This window comes from Chelon labrosus (assembly GCF_963514085.1).
Source record: "Chelon labrosus genome assembly, chromosome: 12".
Classification (NCBI taxonomy): Eukaryota; Metazoa; Chordata; class Actinopteri; order Mugiliformes; family Mugilidae; genus Chelon; species Chelon labrosus.
This window is the reverse complement of record NC_140345.1, coordinates 25,793,055-25,816,081: the sequence shown is the minus strand read 5'-3', so window position 1 is coordinate 25,816,081 and position 23,027 is coordinate 25,793,055. Positions and strand designations below refer to the sequence as shown.

General features: G+C 43.3%; 1 protein-coding gene across 1 annotated transcript in view; it reads left to right on the top strand.

Moving 5' to 3' along the window:
• adgrb1a (adhesion G protein-coupled receptor B1a) overlaps positions 1–23,027 on the top strand; it is a gene marked incomplete at its 5' end in the record, with an annotated part of 116,646 nt that overhangs the window by 71,066 nt on the left and 22,553 nt on the right. The window contains 6 exons of the mRNA XM_084557672.1: positions 8,027–8,153; positions 17,493–17,596; positions 18,919–19,021; positions 19,121–19,271; positions 19,406–19,475; positions 19,799–19,865. Coding sequence (XP_084413798.1) covers positions 8,027–8,153; positions 17,493–17,596; positions 18,919–19,021; positions 19,121–19,271; positions 19,406–19,475; positions 19,799–19,865 — 622 coding nt within the window. The remainder of the gene's footprint in view (positions 1–8,026; positions 8,154–17,492; positions 17,597–18,918; positions 19,022–19,120; positions 19,272–19,405; positions 19,476–19,798; positions 19,866–23,027) is intronic.

Below are 23,027 nucleotides of genomic sequence, written 5' to 3'. Positions count from 1 at the left end.
CATAGACTGTATAAAGAAAGATGGCAGAACTGCTCCTCAAAAGTGAAGCCAAAGCAAGTAGAGCTCCCCCTGGTGTCTGGCTGCAGTGTATTTTTTATTCTAGGATGGTTTCTGTCATTTTAGGTAGTTAATATAATGTTGATGCATGTTCAAGTGTCAGTTTTTTGGATAAGTTTTGTTTTAGTTAATTATTTGACGTAATAGAAACAGGATGTGACATAACGGCAACCACCAGTTGCCATGTACAAAGTATAATCCAACATTTCCTTGTAACTGGTGGAGGTAGAGCAGAGCGTCGTATTAATTAAATGAAAACGCGAGTAAGTCTGGAGGAAGTGTGGTCGGGTCATCGATATCGTGGCTCCACTCAGGAGGAAGTGGAAGTGGCGAAACATTGTCCATATTTATATACAGTCTACGGATTTAATGCGGGAATTCTTGTTCTTGTTTTTGTTTAAGAAGGCCCGTCGCTCAGTTGAAGAATGAATTCGGGACCAATTTGACGTCTGATTGTAGGAATCTAAAGTTCCTAAAACTTTGGCCCAGCGCTCTTTAGTCAGAAACAAATAGATCTTTCATTACTTCAGACATTTACTCCAAGACGGGTGATTTTTTTCTTTTCTTTTTTCATTTTTATTCTTCAGAGAAAGCCTCATTGGCTAAACATTGTTTACCAGACTGCAGTCTGCTAACTGCTAACTTTCCTTCTGACCATACAAATCAACCCCTTGCTGTCTCAGTCAGTTTACGGAGTCCGTGCTGATGTCGAGGAGCTGCCTCAGCTCATCAGAGATGTTGGAAGTGATCAGCGGGCTTGAGTTTTCATCAATTACTGTAATACAATTGTAGAAGGAGGGGATGGAGATCAGTAGGCATGGAGTGTTTCTGAATAGAGGAACAGACTGCACAGGCTCTGCTGCCGTTTACATTCAGGACAATTTAATCTGCATCACGTGCCAGCTAGCTCACCAGTTGCTTGAATTCACAGGACATTGACTATAATACATTTTATTTAAAAGCGCTTTTCAAGATACTCAAAGACACTTTACATAAAAAGGACATCAAATTAGCAAAACAATGTGAAATATAACATTAAAAACACAATAAACTGAGCTAAACATTAAAAGCAATTTTAAAAAGGTGTGTTTTTGTCAGAGATTTGAAGGTAGGAAGGTCGGTACAGTCGCGGATGTGTTTGGGGAGAGAGTTCCAGAGGGAGGGGGCAGCTGCAGAGAAGGCTCTGTCGCCCCAGGTTCGATGCTTGGTCTTGAGTGGTGGAGTAAGGAGGTTTGCGTCACATGAACGGAGGCTGCGGGATGGATTGTGGCGATGGAGCAGGTCAGTGAGATAGGAAGGGGCCTGGTTATGGAGGGCTTTGTGTGTGAGGAGGAGGATTTTGAACTGAATACGCTGTGGAACTGGGAGCCAGTGGAGTTTCTGGAGGACAGGAGTGATGTGATCACGGGAGCGGGTGTGGGTGAGCAGACGTGCAGCAGAATTTTGGATGTACTGAAGTTTATTTAAAGTTTTGGATGGTGTGCCATAGAGGATGCTGTTGCAGTAGTCAATTCTGGAAGTGATGAAGGCGTGAATGAGGGTTTCAGCAGCAGAGAAGGAGAGTGATGGACGGAGTCGGGCAATGTTCTTGAGGTGGAAGAAGGCAGTTCTGGTGATTTGATTGATGTGATGATCAAAGGAGAGGTTACTGTCAAAGATGACTCCGAGGTTGCGGCTGTTGGGGGATGGAGACAAGGTGGAGTTGTCGATGGTGAGGCGGAAACTGTCTGTGGTGTTGTTGAGGGATTTGGGGCCGATAATGATTAGGTCTGATTTGTCACAATTTAGTTTGAGGAAGTTGATCTGCATCCAGGATTTGATGTCAGCGAGGCAATTGGAGAGAGTGGAAAGAGTGGCGGGAGTGATGGAGTTGGTGGAGATATAAAGCTGGACGTCATCAGCATAACAGTGGAAATGGAGACCGTGGTGGCGAATGATGTTGCCAAGGGGGAGCAGGTAAAGTATGAAGAGGAGAGGACCAAGCACCGATCCCTGGGGGACACCTTGGGACAGAGGAACAGTGGAGGAGGTGCAGTTGTTGATGTGGATGAATTGTTGTCGGTCTGAGAGGTATGATTTGAGCCAGGAGAGTGCAGTGCCAGTGATGCCGAGGGAGGACTCAAGGCGGGAGAGGAGAATGGTGTGATTTATGGTGTCGAAAGCTGCAGTGAGGTCCAGGAGGATGAGGATGGTGAGCTGGCCGGAGTCTGCGGAGAGGAGGATGTCATTGGTGACTTTCAGGAGGGCTGTTTCGGTGCTGTGTTGGGAACGGAAACCGGATTGAAATGGTTCGAACAGGTCATTTGAGCAGAGGTGGGCTTTGAGTTGTGTGGCGACAATACGCTCCAGTATTTTGGACAGAAAGGGGAGATTGGAGATGGGCCGGAAGTTCGACAAGATGTCAGGGTTGAGTCCAGGTTTTTTGAGGATGGGGGTGATAGCAGCCAGTTTGAGTGAACGGGGGACTGAGCCAGACCTGAGGGAGGAGTTGATGATTTCTGTGATGAGTGTGGAGATGGCTGGTAAAGAGTCCTTAATGAGGTGAGATGGGATGGGATCCAGAACACATGTAGAGGTTTTCATGCCTATCATAATTTTGGGCAGCTCCCCTGGTGACACGGGGGAGAACTGAGACAGAGGCTGAGAGGTGAGGAGGGGAGGAGCAGGTGAGGGAGTGGGAGTGCAGGCCGTGGGGGCAGGAGAGGAGGACAAGTTGTTGTAAATGGTGTCGATTTTTGTTTGGAAGAATGAGAGAAAGGAGTTGCATTTGTCAGTGGTGAATGAGTTGGAGGTATTGTCGCTGGGCTTGAGGAGTTTATTTACTGTAGAAAACAGAGCCTTGGGGTTGGTGGAGCCAGAGTGAATGAGGTGAGAGTAGTAGGTGGATCGGGCAGTACTGAGAGCATCCTTGTACTGCTGAAGGTAATCTGTATAGGCTTGTAGATGGACAGTTAAACCGGTTTTCTTGTGAAGTCTTTCAAGCTGTCGTTTTTGTGATTTCATTTTGTGTAGTTCAGGAGTGTACCAGGGGGCAGAGTGGGTGAAGGAGACAGTTTTAGTTTTGATGGGGGCTAGCTGGTTGAGACAGGAGGAGAGTGTTACGTTGTAGAATTTGGTGAGGTCAGAGGGATTGTCAGTTAACGGAGGGGGGGAAGCAGATATTTTACTAGCAAGAGAGGCAGAAAGGGCTGAAGGGGAGATGGATTTGAGGTTTCTGAAAGATATTGTCCGTTTGTCCTTAGCGGTGGGAATGGGGATGTTGATGTCCATGATAATTGCCAAGTGGTCAGAGATGTTGAGGTTGACGCTGGAGAGGTGATGTAAGGTGAGACCAGTGGAGCAGACCAGGTCCAGGATGTGACCACGGCTGTGGGTGGCAAAGTTGACGTGTTGAGTGAAGTCGAAGCAGTGTAGCAGTTCCAGGAATTCAGTGGCAGATTTGCAGTCAGTGTCAATGTGGATGTTGAAGTCCCCCAGAAGAAGAACGGAAGGTGAGATGGCCGATAACTGGGTGAGGAAGTCAGAAAAGTCAGAGAGGAAGGAGGGGTTTGGTTTGGGAGGGCGGTAGATGATGGCAGTGACCAGAGGAGTGGGACCAGAGAGTTTGAATGTGAGGTGTTCAAAGGAGCGAGCAGCAGGGATGGAGATGGTGGATGTTTTAATGTCCTTCCTGTAGAATGCTGCTACACCACCTCCCCGCCCCTCAGATCGGGGTTTGTCCATGTAGGTGTATCCGGTCGGTGTGGTCTGGTTGAGAGAAAAGTAGTCCAGAGGTTTGTGCCAAGTTTCAGTGATGCAGAGGAAATCCAGGTTATTGTCAGTTATGAATTCGTTCAGAATGAGACCTTTATTGTTAAGTGAGCGGGTGTTGAGCAGAGCCAGTTTCAGGTGACGTTGCTTCATGATAGGTTGTGAGGACTGAGGAAGGGGGCGGAAATGATGTCATTTTACATCCTAGGCAATCTATGCTAAACTCCGGTGTAAAAGCTGGTGTTTTCTACGTTATTTCGTCTCTTCTGTGCTGGCTTTATCCACGCGGCCTCGATCTTGGCAGAGGACTTTTTCCCGTGCAGGACTGCTGGACCAGCACCTAAACTATCCGATTAGATGGCAGGGCAAGACTGTCTTCAGGCCACAGTGTGGCTCGCCGAGAGGCTTAATCCCGTCAGCCGTAGCAGAGAAACAGCAGTGAGGTGTAATATATTGGATTTCTGTTTGAGGTGATGTGCTAATGTCAGCACCGAGTCACCTCCCGGGTTCTAACACACACACACAAAGAAAATACTTCTGAGTATAAACTTAGATGAGTGTTTGTGCGCCTTAAATATTCTAATATTTTCACGATTTCCAGTGAGGTGGGACCCAAACGCAAGACACAGGGATGAGGAAGGAGTTGGAAGCAGAATGTATTTAATGAAAACTTACAAAAAACAGGGAACTAAAGACAAACAAATCAAAGACAAGCATTGCAGGACATGGGGAAGGATTGCAGACGAGGCGACAGATAACAAAGGTAAAGGCAGGACTATATAGACACACGTGGAGAGGGTTTACGAGACAACAACAGGAAACATGAAGAAGAACAGGTACACAGGAACTAGTCAAGATTCAAAACCATGACAAACCTGCTGGGAAGTTGCTGGTATTGTTGCTGTTCTTGGGGGCATTATACACAACGGATGACAAATTAATGGAACACCTTGAGAGTCTTCCACACAGACAACTAGTGTTCCTTTTGACAGAATGCTATTCATTACTGTTATCTTATTTTTGAAGATTTGTATTTCAGTGTGAAACTTCAAAGACCCCTTTTCATTGAGCTCACTCTTTGCGAAGTTTGTGTTTCAAGTAATTAACACACAGAAACGACACCGCAAGGTTGCAACCATCATTTACTGTCTCAGTAGTTATTTCTCTTTAATAATTGATTCATTTATTGAGTGGAAAAATTATTGCACAATTAATCATGAAGCCCATGTTGTATTCTATTACAATACCTTCTAATGTCTTTTTAATTTAGATATTTGGCAGCTCTGCTTAAAAAAAGTGACTGCAACCATTTTATAAATTATTAAAAAAATCTTCCGTCAGACCACGAGCGTCTTGATAATGTCGTCTCTAGAGGACTGGTTGGTTTGTGGGTGTCTGGGGAAATAATAATAATAAAAAAGACAAAGTGTTTTAGTGGTCAGCTAGCACCCTGGAACTAATTTTTTGAGCCCTGAGGACCTATTAGGAGGTTAATGCAGCCGTTCGCTTCATGACTTGAGTCGGAGGACTGCTGGTCATTGGGGCAGTGGTGTTGGATGGGAAACCAAGAAATATGTTGCTTTGAAATGATCGTATGTTGCTGCAAACTATCGTACGTGCTAAACAACTTGAAAAAAATCACACGCTAGGACAGTGCATTTAAAGTCAAAGCTATTCTACATGCATTCTACATCCATTTGAATGAAACAACTACTTTATTCATTGTCAGTCAAATGGCAAACTATCGTATATTTACCCGTTTATATCGTATAGGCCCCGAAACTATCGTATAAATACGATAATTATCGTATATTTGGCAATACTGCTTTGGGTGTTAAATTGGACTTAATGGTGTCTAATATGAGGCAGAACAGTGTTTTTTTTATTCTTTCAGATTATGTTCTGACAATCAGTCAGTGGTTAAAGTCACATTTTCACGCATTAGTTTCCTAAAACACTCTCCAATGTTCAAAACCTAACCTATTATGGGGAGAACGAAGCGATGACGACTCAGACCTCTTTGAGGACAGGTACAGAAAGACGTTTGTGAGTCAGACACATGCATCTACAAAATTAACATAATTAACTGGCTCATTCTTTATTCCTTATTTGATTAGAATACATAAGACTATAGATTTCCCAGAGCTTCTTTCAAAAGAAATAAAAATAAACCTTTGATGATTGACATTTCAAGTGCCCACTATTGTCAGTGCCTGACAAATGAATTTGGGTTCCATGGCCCGAGTACTGCGTACTGCTGCTCAATCAACTCGATTCTAGATTCAACTTAATCAAGTGGAAGTAAATTTTGTACGAGGAGACTTTGGGTCAACTGCCCGTTGTTGCCTGTTGTTTGATTCATAACACTCAGCCCTGTTTTCATCAGTTTGACTTATCTGCTTATTTTCTCGGCGCACTGAAGCAGACTAATGTAAGGTCGGTCCGAGTCAGGAGCCCAGACGAACGCGATGTCTGATTGTCAGAGGTGTCACGTTATCAAACCCTGAAGCCACAGTACGTCCGACTGCTTTGATTACATCAACAAACGTGTACAAAATGATTTTTTAATGTATTGCTGCGTTGTTTTCAGCTGCATTGTGACAACATTTGCTTGATTGGCTGTTGAAAAATGAGCAATGCCTCTAGGCTACTCCATCTAGTAATATGATAATGCATACACTGTGAAATAACTGTGATTGTTATACAATAAATTAACACACATGTTGATGTACATTTTTGATAGGAAATAAAGTGTTAAACAAATGTCAAGCTAATTCATCCTTTGGAAAATGCTAAATTACATATGAACAATAGCCTGGCGTAGGATACGAGTCTGGTAACACTCCATTTGAATTTCATTATGGGTTGAGTTTCAACTGATACAAAGAGAAAAATACCTGTGTCGCCATTTTGTCGTAAACTAATTCAAATCTGCGGTGCTCAGATGACGTGTATGACTGTGACTCTTCTGTCCATCGCCACGTAAAGCCCGTCCAAATGATCTGAGTGGACAAGCCCACCGTGATGTTACCCACAGGATTTCTGTAGAGCGGCTATGAAGCCCAAAGCGTGCAGGCATGGTGGCCGCCATCTTGGCTGTACATTCTGGTTGTCGAGACACACCCACATAACTCTGCGCTAATGTTAGCTAACGCCTCAGATCGATTTTAACACATTATATGTTCATTTAGCTTATCTGTACTACTGTTTTTATGTATTTGTGCGTTAGCCACTATCGAAAAAAGGCTACTTACTTTAAAAGTTTTTTCAGTGAAGAATTGAAATAAATAGAGATAAATATATTTTTAAAAAAACATGTTATGACCCTGGCAGTCAATCCAAATGAAATTCCAAAATCACATATACCTTATACAGCCATGTCCATCCACCGCTGGAAAGCAGGTGACTTGAGGCAGCACGCTGACTGGTTCCCTAGGATTTCCAAGACACGCCCACTTTTTTAGATTATACTATAGCCTATAGTTGAACAGTTTCTTTTTTTTTCTTTTTTTTCTTTTTTTTTGTTTGCTCAGATATGTTCGGACAACTTGTGAAAATGCAGCCATCGTTAGCGTTACACATCTGTTTTCTGTGTGGATATGATCCATTTAGTTGGGATTGGATTCGTTTAGCATTTAACAGAAAAAATAATAATAATAATAATTTAAAAAAAAAAACTTGACCAGAGGCTGTTTTTATCATCTTCACCTTACGAACACCTTGCATCCGTAATTATAGTTTAATTAGCGAACACAAGTATTAATAATATATACGATAAACTAATTATAGTAGGTTAACTATATAATAAATACAATAAATAGCTCCTCAATAATAAAAATAATAATAATAATAATAATAATAATATAAATGTGTGGGGCTGCTCTCGGTGTTTGCAGTGTGTTGCTATAATGTATCCAGGCAGAGACCTGCAGCACGCCGCCTCACAGCCGCCTCATCACCGCGTCCTCTCCCCTCGCTGCGCCCTCGCCTGCCGCAGCCGGCGGAGATGTAAAGTGGATTAAATAGCAGGTGTAACGCGGTGGGATTTGAACCGCTTTCCTTTTTGCCTTTTTTGTTTTTTTGCCGGGGAAGTCTGAATATTCACCGCATCGCTTTTCTTTCTCTCTCTCTCTCTCTCTTTCTGTGTCTGTCTGCCTGCCCTGTGTCTGTGTGTGTCGGTGCGTGTCTGTGCGTGTGCGTGTGTTTTTCTCCCGTGCAGCTCCTCTCTGCTGGGATCCTGGTCTGCCAGGGGCTGCAAAGCCGTGCTAGTCGACTCATTCAGAACCAAATGCGTGTGTGACAGACTGTCCACCTTCGCCATTTTAGCACGGCTAAATCCCGAAATGGTAAGTCCCGACAACCTCCCTTGACTTCCTTGACGCTAAGGGTATCGGAGACGCTGTGTTTTTTGTGTTTTTTTTTTTTTTTATGTGAATGCATCAGCCTTTTTTTTTTTTTTCTCCAAAGGGCGTCATTGTCATTACATATCAACAGATCCTCCCTCTCCACCCCCTCCACCCCCTCCTTCCTTTCCTTCTCTATGTCTCGACATGCCAAAGCCATGCTGCAAAAAGGTTATTATAGGTTTGACAAGGGAAAGGATTTTATTGTGGGAGGGGAGTCTTTACATGTGTGTGTGTGTGTGTGTGTTCCAAGAGGAAATGCTCACAGGAAGGGCACCACTGTGCTAACCTGTGCATTAAACTGTCAGATGCACTGATATTCGCACACATCACATGGTGAGTGGGATTTAAAATGGTGTTAAGGCTGTAGCCGATGATCATACCTGCATGCACCCCCCCTCCCTTCTATTTCTCCTATTTCACGTGAACACCCAACAATTGATGTTCATATTAGCATATTTTAACATGGACTGTCGATGGTGTCTCCATGGTTACCAGGCCCCGCGGAGAAGGTGCTGCATGGCAATTCAATAATCTGCACAATGTACGAAAGGGAAAAGACCAATTTTGGAGGTATTCCGCAGGATACGGAATACAATGCCCTTACACCGTGGCTGCAGCTGGACACAAGAGAGCCAGCAGTGTGTGAAATAATGACCAAAAAAAAAAATCTAAAAAATAAATAATAATAAACCACAGCAGAATCCCAGTGACTCAAACGTGCCCCAGTTTCATTGGGGACAGGGCAGCGTCTTTGTGGGGAATTTTCATTCAGCGCGATTAGTTATTATTAGACTGGAAATTGCCTCGGAAGCAGTTTGTACACTAGTTGCCCTGGTAACAGCATGGGCACTGAGGCTTTCTTAAAGACATAGGAGGCAGTGTGCTATTCATTCTGCCGCCCTGCATGGCCCAGAGGATGAGGCTAGGCCGGGGCAGCGGGGGGTGGTGGTGGGGGGGGGGGGGGGGTAGGGGAGAAATGATAGAACGGCTTGGCTGTGCCACCTTGATTCAAGAATGTTTGAATGCTTGTGTGGTTTGGAGTGAACTGGTGAAGGTATGCAAGTGAAGACGCTGAGGGGTACAAGCGGTGCAATGGTAGATAGTAAGTACAGCGGTTTTAGGCTATGATTTTTGAGAAAAAAACAAAATATATGCAAAAAATAGTATTTTTATTGGATAACAATGCAGTTAAAGAACATAAATGATGCATATTGTTAATAATAAAGGACTCTGATGTATGCATTGAATACATAAACTGCAACGCAGAATATAATGTTCATTAGCTTTAGAAGTGCATGTATGTGTTTTCTAATTTCGTTAGTGCTGAGTACAAAGAGCAGGACATTTATGCTTACATACAGTACGTATGTGCTCCACATGGAGGCTGGTTGATTGTATAGAGTCAGCAGAATGGGTCGTATGCTAAAACAGATGACAGATAACAACTGGTGCACTGCTAAAACGTTCCAGGTGGAGTAGATAAATATACGATAAGGTAGCGGTGGTGCCACACTGAGCTATCGTCTGCTAAAAGTTGGTTAGACTATGGAGCGTCCCCTGAAGTCACGCACTGGTGTTGCAAAAGCCATCAAAATGCCAGACATTGTTGTACTGTGGTGGATATTTGACATTGTACGATATGTAGGCGTGATAAATCAACCCCCAAATCAGTAGATCAGTCCAAATTCACAATGACCCTTAATCACAGCCCAAACTGATCCGTCCCAGAGCTGGCGTTCAGTCATCGAGGCAGGGTCTGTGCTGAGGGCGAGCAGGAGGCAGGAGGTCACACCTTGACGGGCCACAAGCTGACACGCTGCACACTTCTACTAGCATCAGCAGCAGGGGCATCGAACTCTGCCAGAATGAACTTGTGTGTCTGTGGGTAAAGGCAGTAGAGCAACAATCAGTCCCTGATCTTTCATTTATACACAGAATAAAATACTGTCATTTGTTTGTTTACTTTTTTAAAAGGGTTTCAGGTCACATGTCGGTGTAAATCCGCAATTGTTGGACGGATCACCTTGGGCTTTGCAAAACCAGGTTCAGACATTTCTTTTTCTCTTTATGGCATTTTATTGATGAAATAATCCATTTAGAAAAGAATCACTGCTATTAAAGAAATGTTACTGGGCAGGAAAATAGCGTTCCATATAAATGTTGACAGGCGGATAACGGAGGTTACGCTCCGCTAAGTTGTGCTTTAGCTTGCAGCTGAAGAAAAAAAGAAACAAACATCTAAACTTGTGGAAGCAGAATGGTAAACGGTCTTGTTTTATGATATCGTGGTTTTCTACCTGTTGGTGCTCCAAGCATTTTACAGTCACAATGACACATCCAATCATTTGTTCACATAAGAGCACATACTCTTACGCAACGCATGTGGTCCATGTACAAGGAATCAAACCTCTAACCTTAGGTTTGTGGACAACCTGATCTACTTACTGAGTTATAGCCACCCGTATTTGTTGTTCAGTATGACTCTAATAGCCGGTTTAGGCTTCTGCGCCAATTTGACCTCCCCAGAGGCGACACAGACCACAAGAGCTGTGATTGGTCCGCTTGGTAGTAGCGTGTTTCCGCTTTAGTATTTCCGGCTGCTTCTCCATCTCTGCAATTTTTAGATTGTTTTGGATCAATAAAGATGGAACACTTCGAGGAAAGGTTAACTGAGGAGGTTCAGAGTTGACTAGTGTTTGGGTGGCGTTTTAACAGAGTGAGCCAGACTGATGAGCGCACAAGTATAAATGGCTCGTACCAGCGTTGGCTACATACATAGGTTACGGCGTACCTTAAATGAGCCTTAAGGATGGCAAAGTTGGTCTTTTTCTCTTGGTCCACCACTTTAGTATAGACTTTTACTTTTTATTAGGTACATCCTGATTGCATGTCAATAAATCTCATGTAGGCCGATATGGTTGACAGCTGAATAGCTCTGCAGTGCATTAGGAAAATACCTTTATGATGTGCAGCTTAATGTGAAGGTATTAATAGCTGTAAAAGACCAATGGAACTCTTAAGCATCTACTGTGGATGTTCTGCTTCACAATTACTACCTCTCTCACACAATTTACTAACCGCTGTTTGGCTGCCTTCGTTTTCCAGTTGCTGCCTCCGTAGCGTTGTAGGGATTCCTCTGCTTTTTAGGCTAGCTCCACTTTTTTAACCTGGCTCATTGCTGGTAACTAGCTTTTGATGTGGACAAAACTCAGCAGTGATGAGGCTAGGAGGGAGACTGGACTCTTTACTTTTCTTTGACCAAGACAGATTAGCACACTGTCTTTGGAAAAGTTAAGTGGACATCAGTATAAAACAATGTCACTGGTTTTTGGCACATAAACATGACCCTTTGTGCAGACATTACCCTTTGTGCTTAAAGGGAAAGGCCCTGGAAATTAAGTTTGGCTTTTGTTTAGGGCAAGTGAAAAACAAAATCAGAAGACTGGGGCTGGCTTTGTGCTCAATTTGATCATTTTAAAAATGCCTGGTTCAGCCCCGATAGCGCTTTTCTTATGGCCAGCTACTGACAAGCAAAGATTAACAGAGGGCGAAGCCTCTGCTTGACTGGTGGCGTCAGTAATCTTCTGACATTTCTTTGGTGCAATTTGTGGTTTTGAATTAAATGTCTTGATGTATTCAATAGGTTGCTATGAAATGTGGTCCATTTGCTCAGTACTTTAATTAGCAAGCGTTGCCATGCTAACATGACGTTGGTAAACCTCACATTATCATGGTGAGCATGTTGCCACCCTGCAGTAGCATTAGCGTTTAGCTTAGCACTGCTCTGCCTACGGTGTATGGCGCCTCATACTGCTGCTGGCATAAATACCGTCTTAGTCGTGGTGTAGTCACGTGAATATCAACAAATAACTGTGAGTGAATTAATAAAGGGGACCTCCTCTGCACGCCATCCTCCCTGCAGCCTGCCTCCACCTGTACAGACGACAGCCTGTTTGCTGCTCTGTTGCAGCCTGGAAGCTTCATGCCCCCTGAGGGAAGCTAAATTGTGGCTGCCTCTCCTGCCAGAAACGGAGGAAAAGGCAGCTATTCTCCTTCCTGCTTCTGCCTTCCCTCCCCCCCAGTTCTATTATTTTGCGAGACAGCCATGGCCACCATGCTAATTATTCCTGCTGCAGCACATAGTAGCTTCTAAATGGCCCAGCCACTCTGTCTGCAGCTAGCCTCCTACAGCCCCAGCATGACAAACACCCGGACGTCTGTTTTCCTGTCCGTCTTTCCCTTTGCCTCTGTCGTCCTCCTATCCCTCGCTACTCTCTACCCCTCTGTCATTTCCTCACACCATTTTTCATGCTCTGATGCAGCATTATCATTTAGCTCTCCCTCTCTCCCCCTCGCCTTGCTACATCATTTACTCGCTCACTGCCACCTCGTGTGTCCATTTTGTTTAGTCTGGCTTCGTTGCAGACATTTAGAGGATAAAACACGGGGGGGAAGTGATGCCCTGCGTTCAGAGGCAAAAGCCCCCTGAACCCGGTTTACTTACACTGCTAGACCTGCGAGTGGTGAAGGGAAAGTGGAAGAATGAATGTGCTTGAATCGTTGTGGATATCTAAGCCCGCATTAGCCTTTTCTTCTCATTGAATGTGCTGTCAGGAGCCTGTAGCTGCAGTAACAGGCCTTCTTGGCCTTTTAACCCACACCAGTGTAGGAACAGATGTTTAAACAGGGCTGCATTCTGTCATTTATGCAGTCATTTTTAATTTATGCGGGGGCACCTCTGTGGATCTGCTGAATTATATAAAACCTCGTTTACACCTAAAAAAATACACCGTTGCTTGATTTCACAGGCAAAACATAGTCAGCAGTTAGCTTAGCTTAGCACAAATACAGTGTAGAAACAAGGCGAATCAACTAGCCTGTCTCTTTCCAAATCCCGTCACTATTAAATCTCACTAATTTACAACTTCACATCTGTCAGTTTCTAGTTTTGTTTTTGTTTTTTTCTGGGATATTTTCAGGAATATTTCTGCTATTAGATGGATTTTGTTCAAGGTCCTTGCAACTGCCACTGATGTCAGGGACTCCAGCTCTTGCCCTACCACAGAGCCCGCCTTCTGGATCAGTTTCTCCACCCGTGAGGTGTCCTCCTTCTTAGTTCTGCCTCCCCAGCACACCACAGCGTAGAAGAGGGTGCTGGCAACGCTAGCAAGCAGTGCTGGACCCACCTTTCTCCTGTTAACTCCCAGAAAGAGCAGCCATAGAAGCGGTTGCTCTTGTATGCAGTCTTTATGCAAAGCTAGGCTAATCACATCCGGACTTATGCCATACTGTATTCACGCTCTGCGATCTGTACCCAAAGTCTAGTTCGTTTGAGTCGTGTGATGGCTGTGTTCTGTGGTCGGGCATCCTTACGAGTATCATCCGGTCCTGGACCTGAATGCTCGCTTTTGCTTTTGGTGACGGTGGTTCTGAGTCGCTCTGATATGAGACAGATGTGACTCTTTCATATGAAAAATAAGAATGTTTTTTGCCAGTCAGTCGGGCAATGTTGTGTGCATAGTTTCATATTTCTAGCAGGCTGACTGTGTTTGTTTACTTCCTTGTGCTATATGCTGCAATTCTGCTTATTACATTACCCGCCTTCATGCTTGCTCTGGGTATTTCAGGCCAGGTTTTGCAAAGCGTCTTGAGACAATTCGTCGAGTTGTTGATGCTATGTAAATAAAATTGAATTGAAACGAATTGAATAAGATGTTTTCCCATCTTTTATTGATACAGGTGGCACATAAGTAAATTAGCTTTTAAATGGGCATCTCTTAATAGAAGGAATTAGTCATCTGGCTGCGGTCTCGCAATATTGGTTTCACACCCAAATCTCACAAGGTTGTGCAACGAGTCCAGTTGTGAGGGAGATCCAAAACGCGGCAGAAGCTGCAGCCTTGAGAGCGCAGTCAGGCCTGAATTGGACTGGACTGAAAAAGTGTAACGACAGAGAAGAGCTGCACAAAAGTAAAGCCATATGCAACAACTCGAGGTAAACCATTGCGGACATATGACAAATGTCTGGATGTTAGGTTTGGTGGACACAGTTCAGTTGGACTCCGGCAAGGCTTGCACGTGGTGTCGTCACTAATCGTGCACAAGCGTGAAACTAGGACGCTGATAAGCGACAAGGTAAATGGTATCATGGACTCTATTGTGCTAGGATTGTGCCAGTTGAATCGTGATGATGTGAAACTCCACTGGTAGAGAACAGGCCAGCAGGGGGGAAGGGATTGGAGACAACTGTCTTTCACAATCCTGCCTATTGTGAGTAAAGCCTTAATCTGACTCCACAAGATCAGGAAATGCTAATGTATAATTTTCCCATTCGCTCACAAATCGACCTCTGCTACTCTGATTTTTTGACTTCTCCTGATGTGTGCTCTGAACATTGCTCATTGTGAATAGTTTGGTTGCATTTGTCAGCTTGCAGTTAAATATTCATTTGCTATTTTCTATGATGAATCGTCAAGGTAGGACGATATGAATCAGACCTAGCTATTATTTGATTTGATTCATTATACAGTATATACAGCTTCTTATTAGAGGGCACAAATGACTTTTTTTTTTGATAAGAATATAGATCAAAAACAATTTTCTTAACTGCTCTGTAAATTTATCCCACTGCGGCTTTTTTAATCTGGCACATCACGTTGCTGTTATTGGCAGCAGAATCATGTGTTAGATTTCTTGGAGGAGTGACGTCCCGTGGACCTCCTCAGTGGCCGTAACCGTCTCTGCTCATGTGGAATAATGCAGTCTGGTCACTTTCTCGTGGATAGTAATGTTCTCTTTTGGACGCTGCGTGAGACTTCCAGCCAAGCTCCATCATTGGCTGAAGAGGAAGTAAAAGTTTGTCTGTCTCAGCGGACGCCTTTCCATGCCGCTGCACTCGTAATCTTTTTTTTTTTTATCCCCCACCCTTTGCTTTTAGAGAAGGAACTCACTGCAGTGCAGATTAATCAGAGGGATTTAATTAACTTGGCCCCAGCACACACATCAGACCTGGAGACAAGACAGGCTATAAACTCAGCCAATTATCTCCTGCTAGAGGTGTGGGAAAGGGGGAGGTGGGTGGGTGGAAGGGACTCCCTCATGTCCCGGTCCCCTCATGTCCACCCACCCTCCTCCACCCACAAAAGAGACAAAGCTTATTTGATTACTACTACCCCCTCTTCTCACCTTAACTTTCTTCACCTGGACGCAAAATAGCTTTAAGGATGAGCTGTTACGGCTCCACATACAGCTGCTATAATTTAACCCTGTCCTCCCTGCAGAATGCTGCACCAGGACACGGCCTTATCAGTTATATTATCTGTATATGTATATTATATACCCACGTTCTTCATTGCAAGGCGATGACATGCTGACTCTTACCAAAACCTTAGCCACCTTAGATTTTTATTTATTTATTTATTTAAAAATCAAACCAGGATGTCAGTTCTTTGAGGTGTGCAGGTTTACTGGGTGATGTTGACTTTGTATGCATCACTAGGTCTGTGTGTGTGTGTGTGTTTCTGCTGATTCAAAGTATTGCACATCACCTTCAAGTCTCCTTGCTCGGGAGGCGAGGCCAAAAAGCAGCTGCCTGTCAACCTCTCTCAGGCCATAGATACCAGATACCGGTGTGTGTGTGTGTGTGTGTGTGTGTGTGAGTGTGAGTGTATATGTGTGTAATGCTGTTCTTGTCAGGGTATAAATAAAAGCCTCACATGCGATAACAGCGAATTTCCCAACCCCTCAAAGCCAATTCTGGGCTTTCTCTGGTGGGTCTGTAGGTGTGTGAAGTCATCCTGCTAACCTTTACATCTCCACTTACCACCTTAAATACATTTTTTACAACAAGCTACCTAGTTGGCTACCTTCTTAAATTCACAGACTACAATCACATATCTGTGAGTCTCTAGTCAAATTATCAGTCTTGTTGTTTGGTGGCCTGTTTCATTGTCCCCAGAACCACAAAAATTATAGTCGACGAGACATAATAAACAAGTCTGCAGTGGGTTTGTTGAGTGGGTGTTTTTCTACAGAGAGAGAGAGAGTGTGTTAAATGCTAGTGGTTAAACACTAGTTGTTAAACTCTTCACCTTGCTGCAAGACATGAACGGCATGATGTCACTGCTTAGATTCACCGTGTTGCACTAGACGGGGGCAACATCAGTTGCTGGAAAAGATGAAGCCCAAGATGTCCAAGTGGATGAATGTTGGGGTGGATGGATGGGTCAGAAAAACACATTTAGCAAACAACCTCATCACACTCTCAGGTTTAACAGCAATAACGATGTAAAACGGGTAATGATTTTGCCATATAGGTCTGTGGATCGGAATATACAGTGGATCACTTACACCGACCAGCCATAACATTATGACCACTGACAGGAGAAGTGAACCATCTTGTGACAATTCATTGTTCTGCTGGGAAACTTCTGGACCTGGCATTCATTGGTGTGGATGTTACTTAGACACGTAGCACCCACCTAGACCAGACCAGGCACCCCCACCCCATAGCAATGACACTCCTTGATGGCAGCAGCCATCCCCAGCAGGATGCAGCCTGACACAGACACACACACAAAAACGCTTTAGGAACAACTAAAAAAAAAAATAATCATGAAGAACATCACAAGGTGTTGACCTGGCCTCCAAATTCACTAGATCCCAAACTGATCAAGTTTCTGTGGGATGATCCACAGAGGCCCCTCCCCTCAAAGGCCCCCCACTAACAACATTCTGTTACCAGACACCACAGGACACCCTCAGATGGCGCATGTCCATTCTCTGATGAGTCACCACAAGGGAGTCCTACACAATATAAGGAAGGTGGTCATAATGTTATGCCTGATTGGAATATATGTGTGGTATTTCAGGTGAAGTGGGGCACCTCCAGTATAAGACACTACTGGGGAACCTCCACCCTTGCAATAATTCGAGGTGTACAGAGGTACTTGTTGTTATAGTGGCAGCAATGTTCCCTTGAGTTTGACTGAATGTTTGAGGAAAAGAGACAGAAACGACGGTGACGTAAATGTAGTCCACTGCTTTTGACCCACGAATGACCCAGTTAGGAGGTGAGCTCTCAACAAATAAAGCCAACAGGGATTTTTTTTTTCATGTCCTGACAGCTCTTGTCAAAGACATGCACACACCACAGATCTGCAAGACCACAACCAAAGTTCTCACCGACTTCATTTGCAGCGATGGGTTTGATTTTTTTCCCCCCTTATGATAAACATACTGGTGTGTGTAATTATTTTACTTGTTTCCATTTATTTTCAGAACATGGATAAGACACAGCTCCCGTCTGTGACGCTGATCGTGGGCTGTGGAGTGTCTTCGCTGACATTGCTGCTACTCATCATCATCTATGTGTCTGTCTGGAGGTGAGATAATGTAGCTCTGATTAATACAAGGCAAAAAAAACAACAACAACATGATTCTACCTCCTGAGGCTCTGGTTTGATGTTAAAAAGTCTTATAAAACATTGAATTTGATTTCCTTAAGAAAAAGCCTAGCAACATTAAGAATATAAACAACAACTCTTAATAGTTTGGTCTCCAGATATAAATAAGTTGACATCAAAATTTCAAAGCTGCTGGCACCTCAGAGCACGCTTTTTTTGTCAGTCCGTCATCAAATTACCGTAATGACGCTAATATTGGCTTTAGCGACAATTAGCAGCAGCCTGTACAGTTTATATACATGAATACTAAACATAATGCTGTTGAGACGTGGCTTTCTATGGACAAATGTATGCAAGATTAAATACTGAGCTTAAGGTTTAACGAATTTAACTGTGCTAGCTAGCTAAAGCTAAAATATGTCTTTAAAATAAAAAATGCACAAACCCTACAAACAGAAGTTGGCTGCAAACTGACTGCCTGGGTGAATGCTAGAGTTCATGTCTAAGGTGACTGATGCCTGGCTCTACAGAAGCTTGCAACATGACCACAGGGTGACATTGTAGAGTCGTATGGCCTGAGGGACAAATGATGTCCTGTAGAGGGTGTTGGACATTGTTCATGATGGACCGGAGTTTGATCAAGGTCCTTCCATCTGCCACTGATGTCAGGGATTCCAGCTCTGCTTCTACCAAAGAGTCCACCTTCTGTATCAGCTTGTCCATCTGTGAGGTGAACCTTCTTCATAGTGCTGCCTCCCCAGCACACCACAGCGTAGAAGAGGACACTGGCAGCGATAGTCTGGTAGAACATGTCCAACAGCTTCCTGCAGATAATAAACAACCTTAGCCTCCGGAGGAAATAGAGACGGCTCTGATCTTTTTTGTATACTGAGTCTATGTTAGTCAACCAGTCCTGTTTGTGATCCAGATGTAGACCCAGGTGCTTATAGGTCTGAACCACCTCTACCAGTTGATGGTTACTGGATGCAGGTGGGGCCCATGACCTACAGAAATCCACTACCATCTCCTTGGTTTTAGCTGTATTGATCAGAAGATGGTTCGCTCTGCACCATGAGACGAAGTTGTCTACATCTGAGAACTTCTGCCTATGACGTGGCTCTGTGTTGCACTTGAAGTCCTACGACAACGACTGTCGTATAACACCTGAAATATGAAAAAATGCATGGTTCTCTGAAGCCAAGTCACTGGTAGCATCTGGAGAAAGGCTTAAAACTGAAGCTTGGCTGCTGGTCCAACTGCTAGTTTCAGTCATAGTAAAGGTTTCTCTCATCTTTCTGCAGGTACATTCGGTCGGAGCGCTCAGTGATCCTCATCAACTTCTGCCTCTCCATCATCTCTTCCAATGCCCTTATTCTCATCGGACAGACGCAGACGAGGAATAAAGTAAGAACCGATCTCTGCCACGTGGCTGCAGCGATGCACTTTAATAACCCTATTCTCACTCGTTTTCTTTTCCTTTTTTGTTTTTTTCTGACATCCCAGGTCTTATGTACTCTGATCGCTGCCTTCCTCCATTTCTTCTTCCTGTCCTCGTTCTGCTGGGTGCTGACGGAGGCGTGGCAGTCATACATGGCGGTGACGGGTCGCCTCAGAAATCGTATCATACGCAAGCGTTTCCTGTGCCTTGGCTGGGGTGGGCCTTCACTCTGTTATCAGTCGTTTTTTAAATTTATCTTTTTTTTCCGTCCATCTGCTCTCTCTCTCTCTCTCTTTCTTGTTCTTTCTCTCTTCCCCTCGTGTTAACATCAGTTTATATTTTCTTCCCAGGTCTCCCTGCTCTAGTTGTGGCGATCTCTGTGGGATTCACCAAGGCAAAGGGATATGGAACACCAAGCTAGTAAGTATTTTCCCTTTTCCTCTTGATCATTGTATACCTCCTCCTCTTTAACTATTCATGCCGGGATATTACAAATGGCCGCAGGTTTATGTTTGCAGTATAATTAACCTATCTGTTCCTCTGTCTCATCCATCTTTTACCATCCTCATTATTGTCACACTCCTCTTCTTCTTCTCACCTCGTTCCATCCCTCCTCTTTACAACCCTCCACGATACTCCCCTTTTTCCTCACCTCACATCCCCTCCCCCACTATCTATTTCTTTCTTTTTTTCTAATTATATCTCTCAACATCTGTATTTTCCTGCTTTTTTTCCTCCCGTAGCTGCTGGCTGTCTCTGGAAGGAGGTCTTCTCTATGCATTTGTCGGACCTGCCGCGGCTGTAGTCTTGGTATTTCTTCTTTCCTCTTTAGTCTGTGTTTGCTTGCTTTCAAAAGCTCTGCACTAAATCCAAAATAGCCAAAAAAAAAAAACGCCTCCCCTCCTCCCCCCCTCCGTCGTGTAAGTGTCCCTTCTGAAAAGCAGATGTGTATCCATCAGAGGTTTTCTAAATGTAGTTGTGTTAGTTTCACCATCACTGTCACTACAATACAATTATGTAAGATGCCGTTATATAAATAGTGCAAAAATAGTGCACCATTGTCATGGTATAAATAAATAAGAGCGATACAAAGTCCACTAACAGCCCACATCTCATACATTCATCCCCTGCCTCTTTCTCTTTTCAACTCCCAATTCATCTTTTTACCTTACCTCTCTTTTCTCTCTCTTGTCTCCGTCCCTTCCTCGCTTATTTCCTTCCCTATGTCTCTATTTTCTCCCCCGTCCCTTACTTTCCTTGCTCATGTTGTATATGTTGCCTCATTCCTTTTCCCTTTCCCTTCTCCCTTCTTTCCTAGCCCTCATTCCCTTACTCGCTTCTTCCCGTTTTTCCTATTTACTTAATTTTCTACCTTGCCTTCTTTCTTTCCTTCCCCTCGCTGATATTTCCTTTTTCGTTATTTTCCCACCCGCTTCCTTCTCTTTTTTTACCCTTCCATTTCTATTCAATATATTGCTTTCTTCCCCATTTGCTTTGTGATTTTCTTCTCGTTAACCTACCTCATTTTCTTCTTCACTCTTCTTTTCTGTCTCCACTTCCTCCGTCTCTTCCTCACTCATCCCTTTTTTCTTGCAGCTTTTTTTCATTTTCTCATTAAACACCACTTCCCCCAAGTTTTCCTTTTTAATTGTTTTCATTTACTTCTTTTAGACTTCCCAACTTCTTTTGCTTTTTTTTGCACTTCTAACTTTGCGTTAATGTCTGGGCGCTATGCTTTTAAGTAGCTGTTAATAATATTGATATCACAGTGCAATTAATAATAATAATTCATTAAGGCAGCCTGTCTTTTACAACACAGGCTGTCAGTAATTACTTAAAAAGTAGCCTTTGATTGGATGGAAAATGTTAAAGGGGAACTACCGTTTTTTACAACCTGAACCTTATTTCTGACATAAAATACAATTGTTTACACACCTATATAACTTTTGTGTAATTTGTAGTCTTTCAGAAGATATTTAGATCTGCGTATATCCATATAGTGGGAGTGAATGGGGCACAGAAATGCAGCCTCTAAATAACGCATTATCTGCCGCGAAACTCGTTCATTTCACCAATATTTTGATATCATACGCTAGTGCTATTCCCCGTTGAGTCCGGAGTTACCTGTTATCATGATGTCTTCTGACCTGGATGATGTCATCTCTGCTCTCGGCTTGTTTACCTGTAATTTGCTACTGCTGTGGTTCGTCCACAACCTCAGAATCGGAAAAATATTAAACCATGTTGCCTGAAAACTAGCAGTCTGTAGATTGACCTACAAACCCCTGATGATGATAACAGGTAACTCCAGACTCAACGGGGAATAGCACTAACATACGATAACGAGCTTCGCGGCAGATAATGCGTTATTTAGAGGCTCCGTTTCAGTGCCCCAGTCACTCCCACTATATGGATATACGCAGATCTAAATATCTCCCAAAAGACTAAAAATTACACAAAAGTTATATGTGTGACTAAAAATTTGTATTTTATGCCAAAAATATGGTCCAGGTTGTAAAAAACAGTAGTTCCCCTTTAACCCTTCAACACCTAAGCCTCTTTTTTACTTATTTGGACTATAAAAAGGTCAGAAAATGTCCTGTGAGTAAGTGCATTTGCACAATTTTCCAGAATACCTGCAACTTTCAATATCAGGCAGTATTTTACAATTTACTGGAGGTGCAAGTGAAATTACCGTAATGACACCAGATTGGCTCTAAAGAGCAACGTCTCAGTGTTGGAATTTTTCCAATAGTGCAAACTGTGATATAATTATGGTAATCCAAAGTGCACTTGCCCAAACGTGCCGCCGGCAACATGTTCGGTTTTAAAGGGTTAAACTCATTATTAGGAAACAGCCATAATTCTGTCCCCTTAAGGAGGCGGTTAAGAATCTGCACTGGAGCAAACATTAGATAATGGTCTTTTAAATGCTTTGGTAAGTGTCCATTGAATAATATTAAAAACAGGCTCCCAAGTTGTTAAACAACACACCTCGCAGCACTGATACTCAGATATACTCCTGGAGAGGTTTCATATAGCATCATAAATGTTCGACCAACGCACGGATACTGTTTGATTAAGGCAGCCTTATATAAACCATAAAAATCATGTAGAGGTTATTTCCTATTTAATTGTCATCTAACTCTCCTCGCATTCAGCCTGAATCAGAGCTAAATCACAGACGTACAGTAAATCCTGGCAGAATACACGCTGCACTGACACAGTGTCCTTAATTTGCTAATGAAATCCATTAGTCACAGATTCATCTTTAGCCCAAGCTGGTTCTCTAATAAAGAGCTATCACTGTTTTCGGTATTCACATTTGGGGCCCAGTTCACTCTGCTCCAGCACCACCACAGCGGATTGTACGAGTTATTTTTTTAATGCGACTGCGAATCCGCAAACTAGTAAATTTGTGGAACTTACTACAGTCTGCAGGACAGGTGTCAAACATATGGCCCGCGGGCAAAAAGCAGCCCGCCAATGGGTCTAATCTGGTCCGCCGGATGAATTTGCAAACAGTTAAAATTACAATGAAGACGTTGACTGCAATTTTTCCAATACAATTAACTGCTATTCCTAGGGTTCACGTAGTTTTAGTAAGAGTTGAGTCCATAACACAAAACTGAGAGCTAGAACTAAACAGAAATTCCACTTTTTCTTAAGAAATGTCCGATTGTTCATTAAATGTCATAACATACTTGCACTTCTTTGCACTAAAAGCAAGGACAACATTTGGAGTTATTCATAGGTTAATACACTATCCGGTCTCAAACTAAAATGAGTTTGACACCCCTGGTCTACAGCAATCCATCGTTTCAAGTATTTTATTTTATTTTTTTACATCTCGTGCTTTATTTGCTGCCAGTCACTAATATTTAAAATGCAGTGCAGAGCTTACCGTAAGTACAGTGACTCACTGATGTGCATGCCGCAGTCGTCTTAGCGTCAGGGTGAACATCATCATCG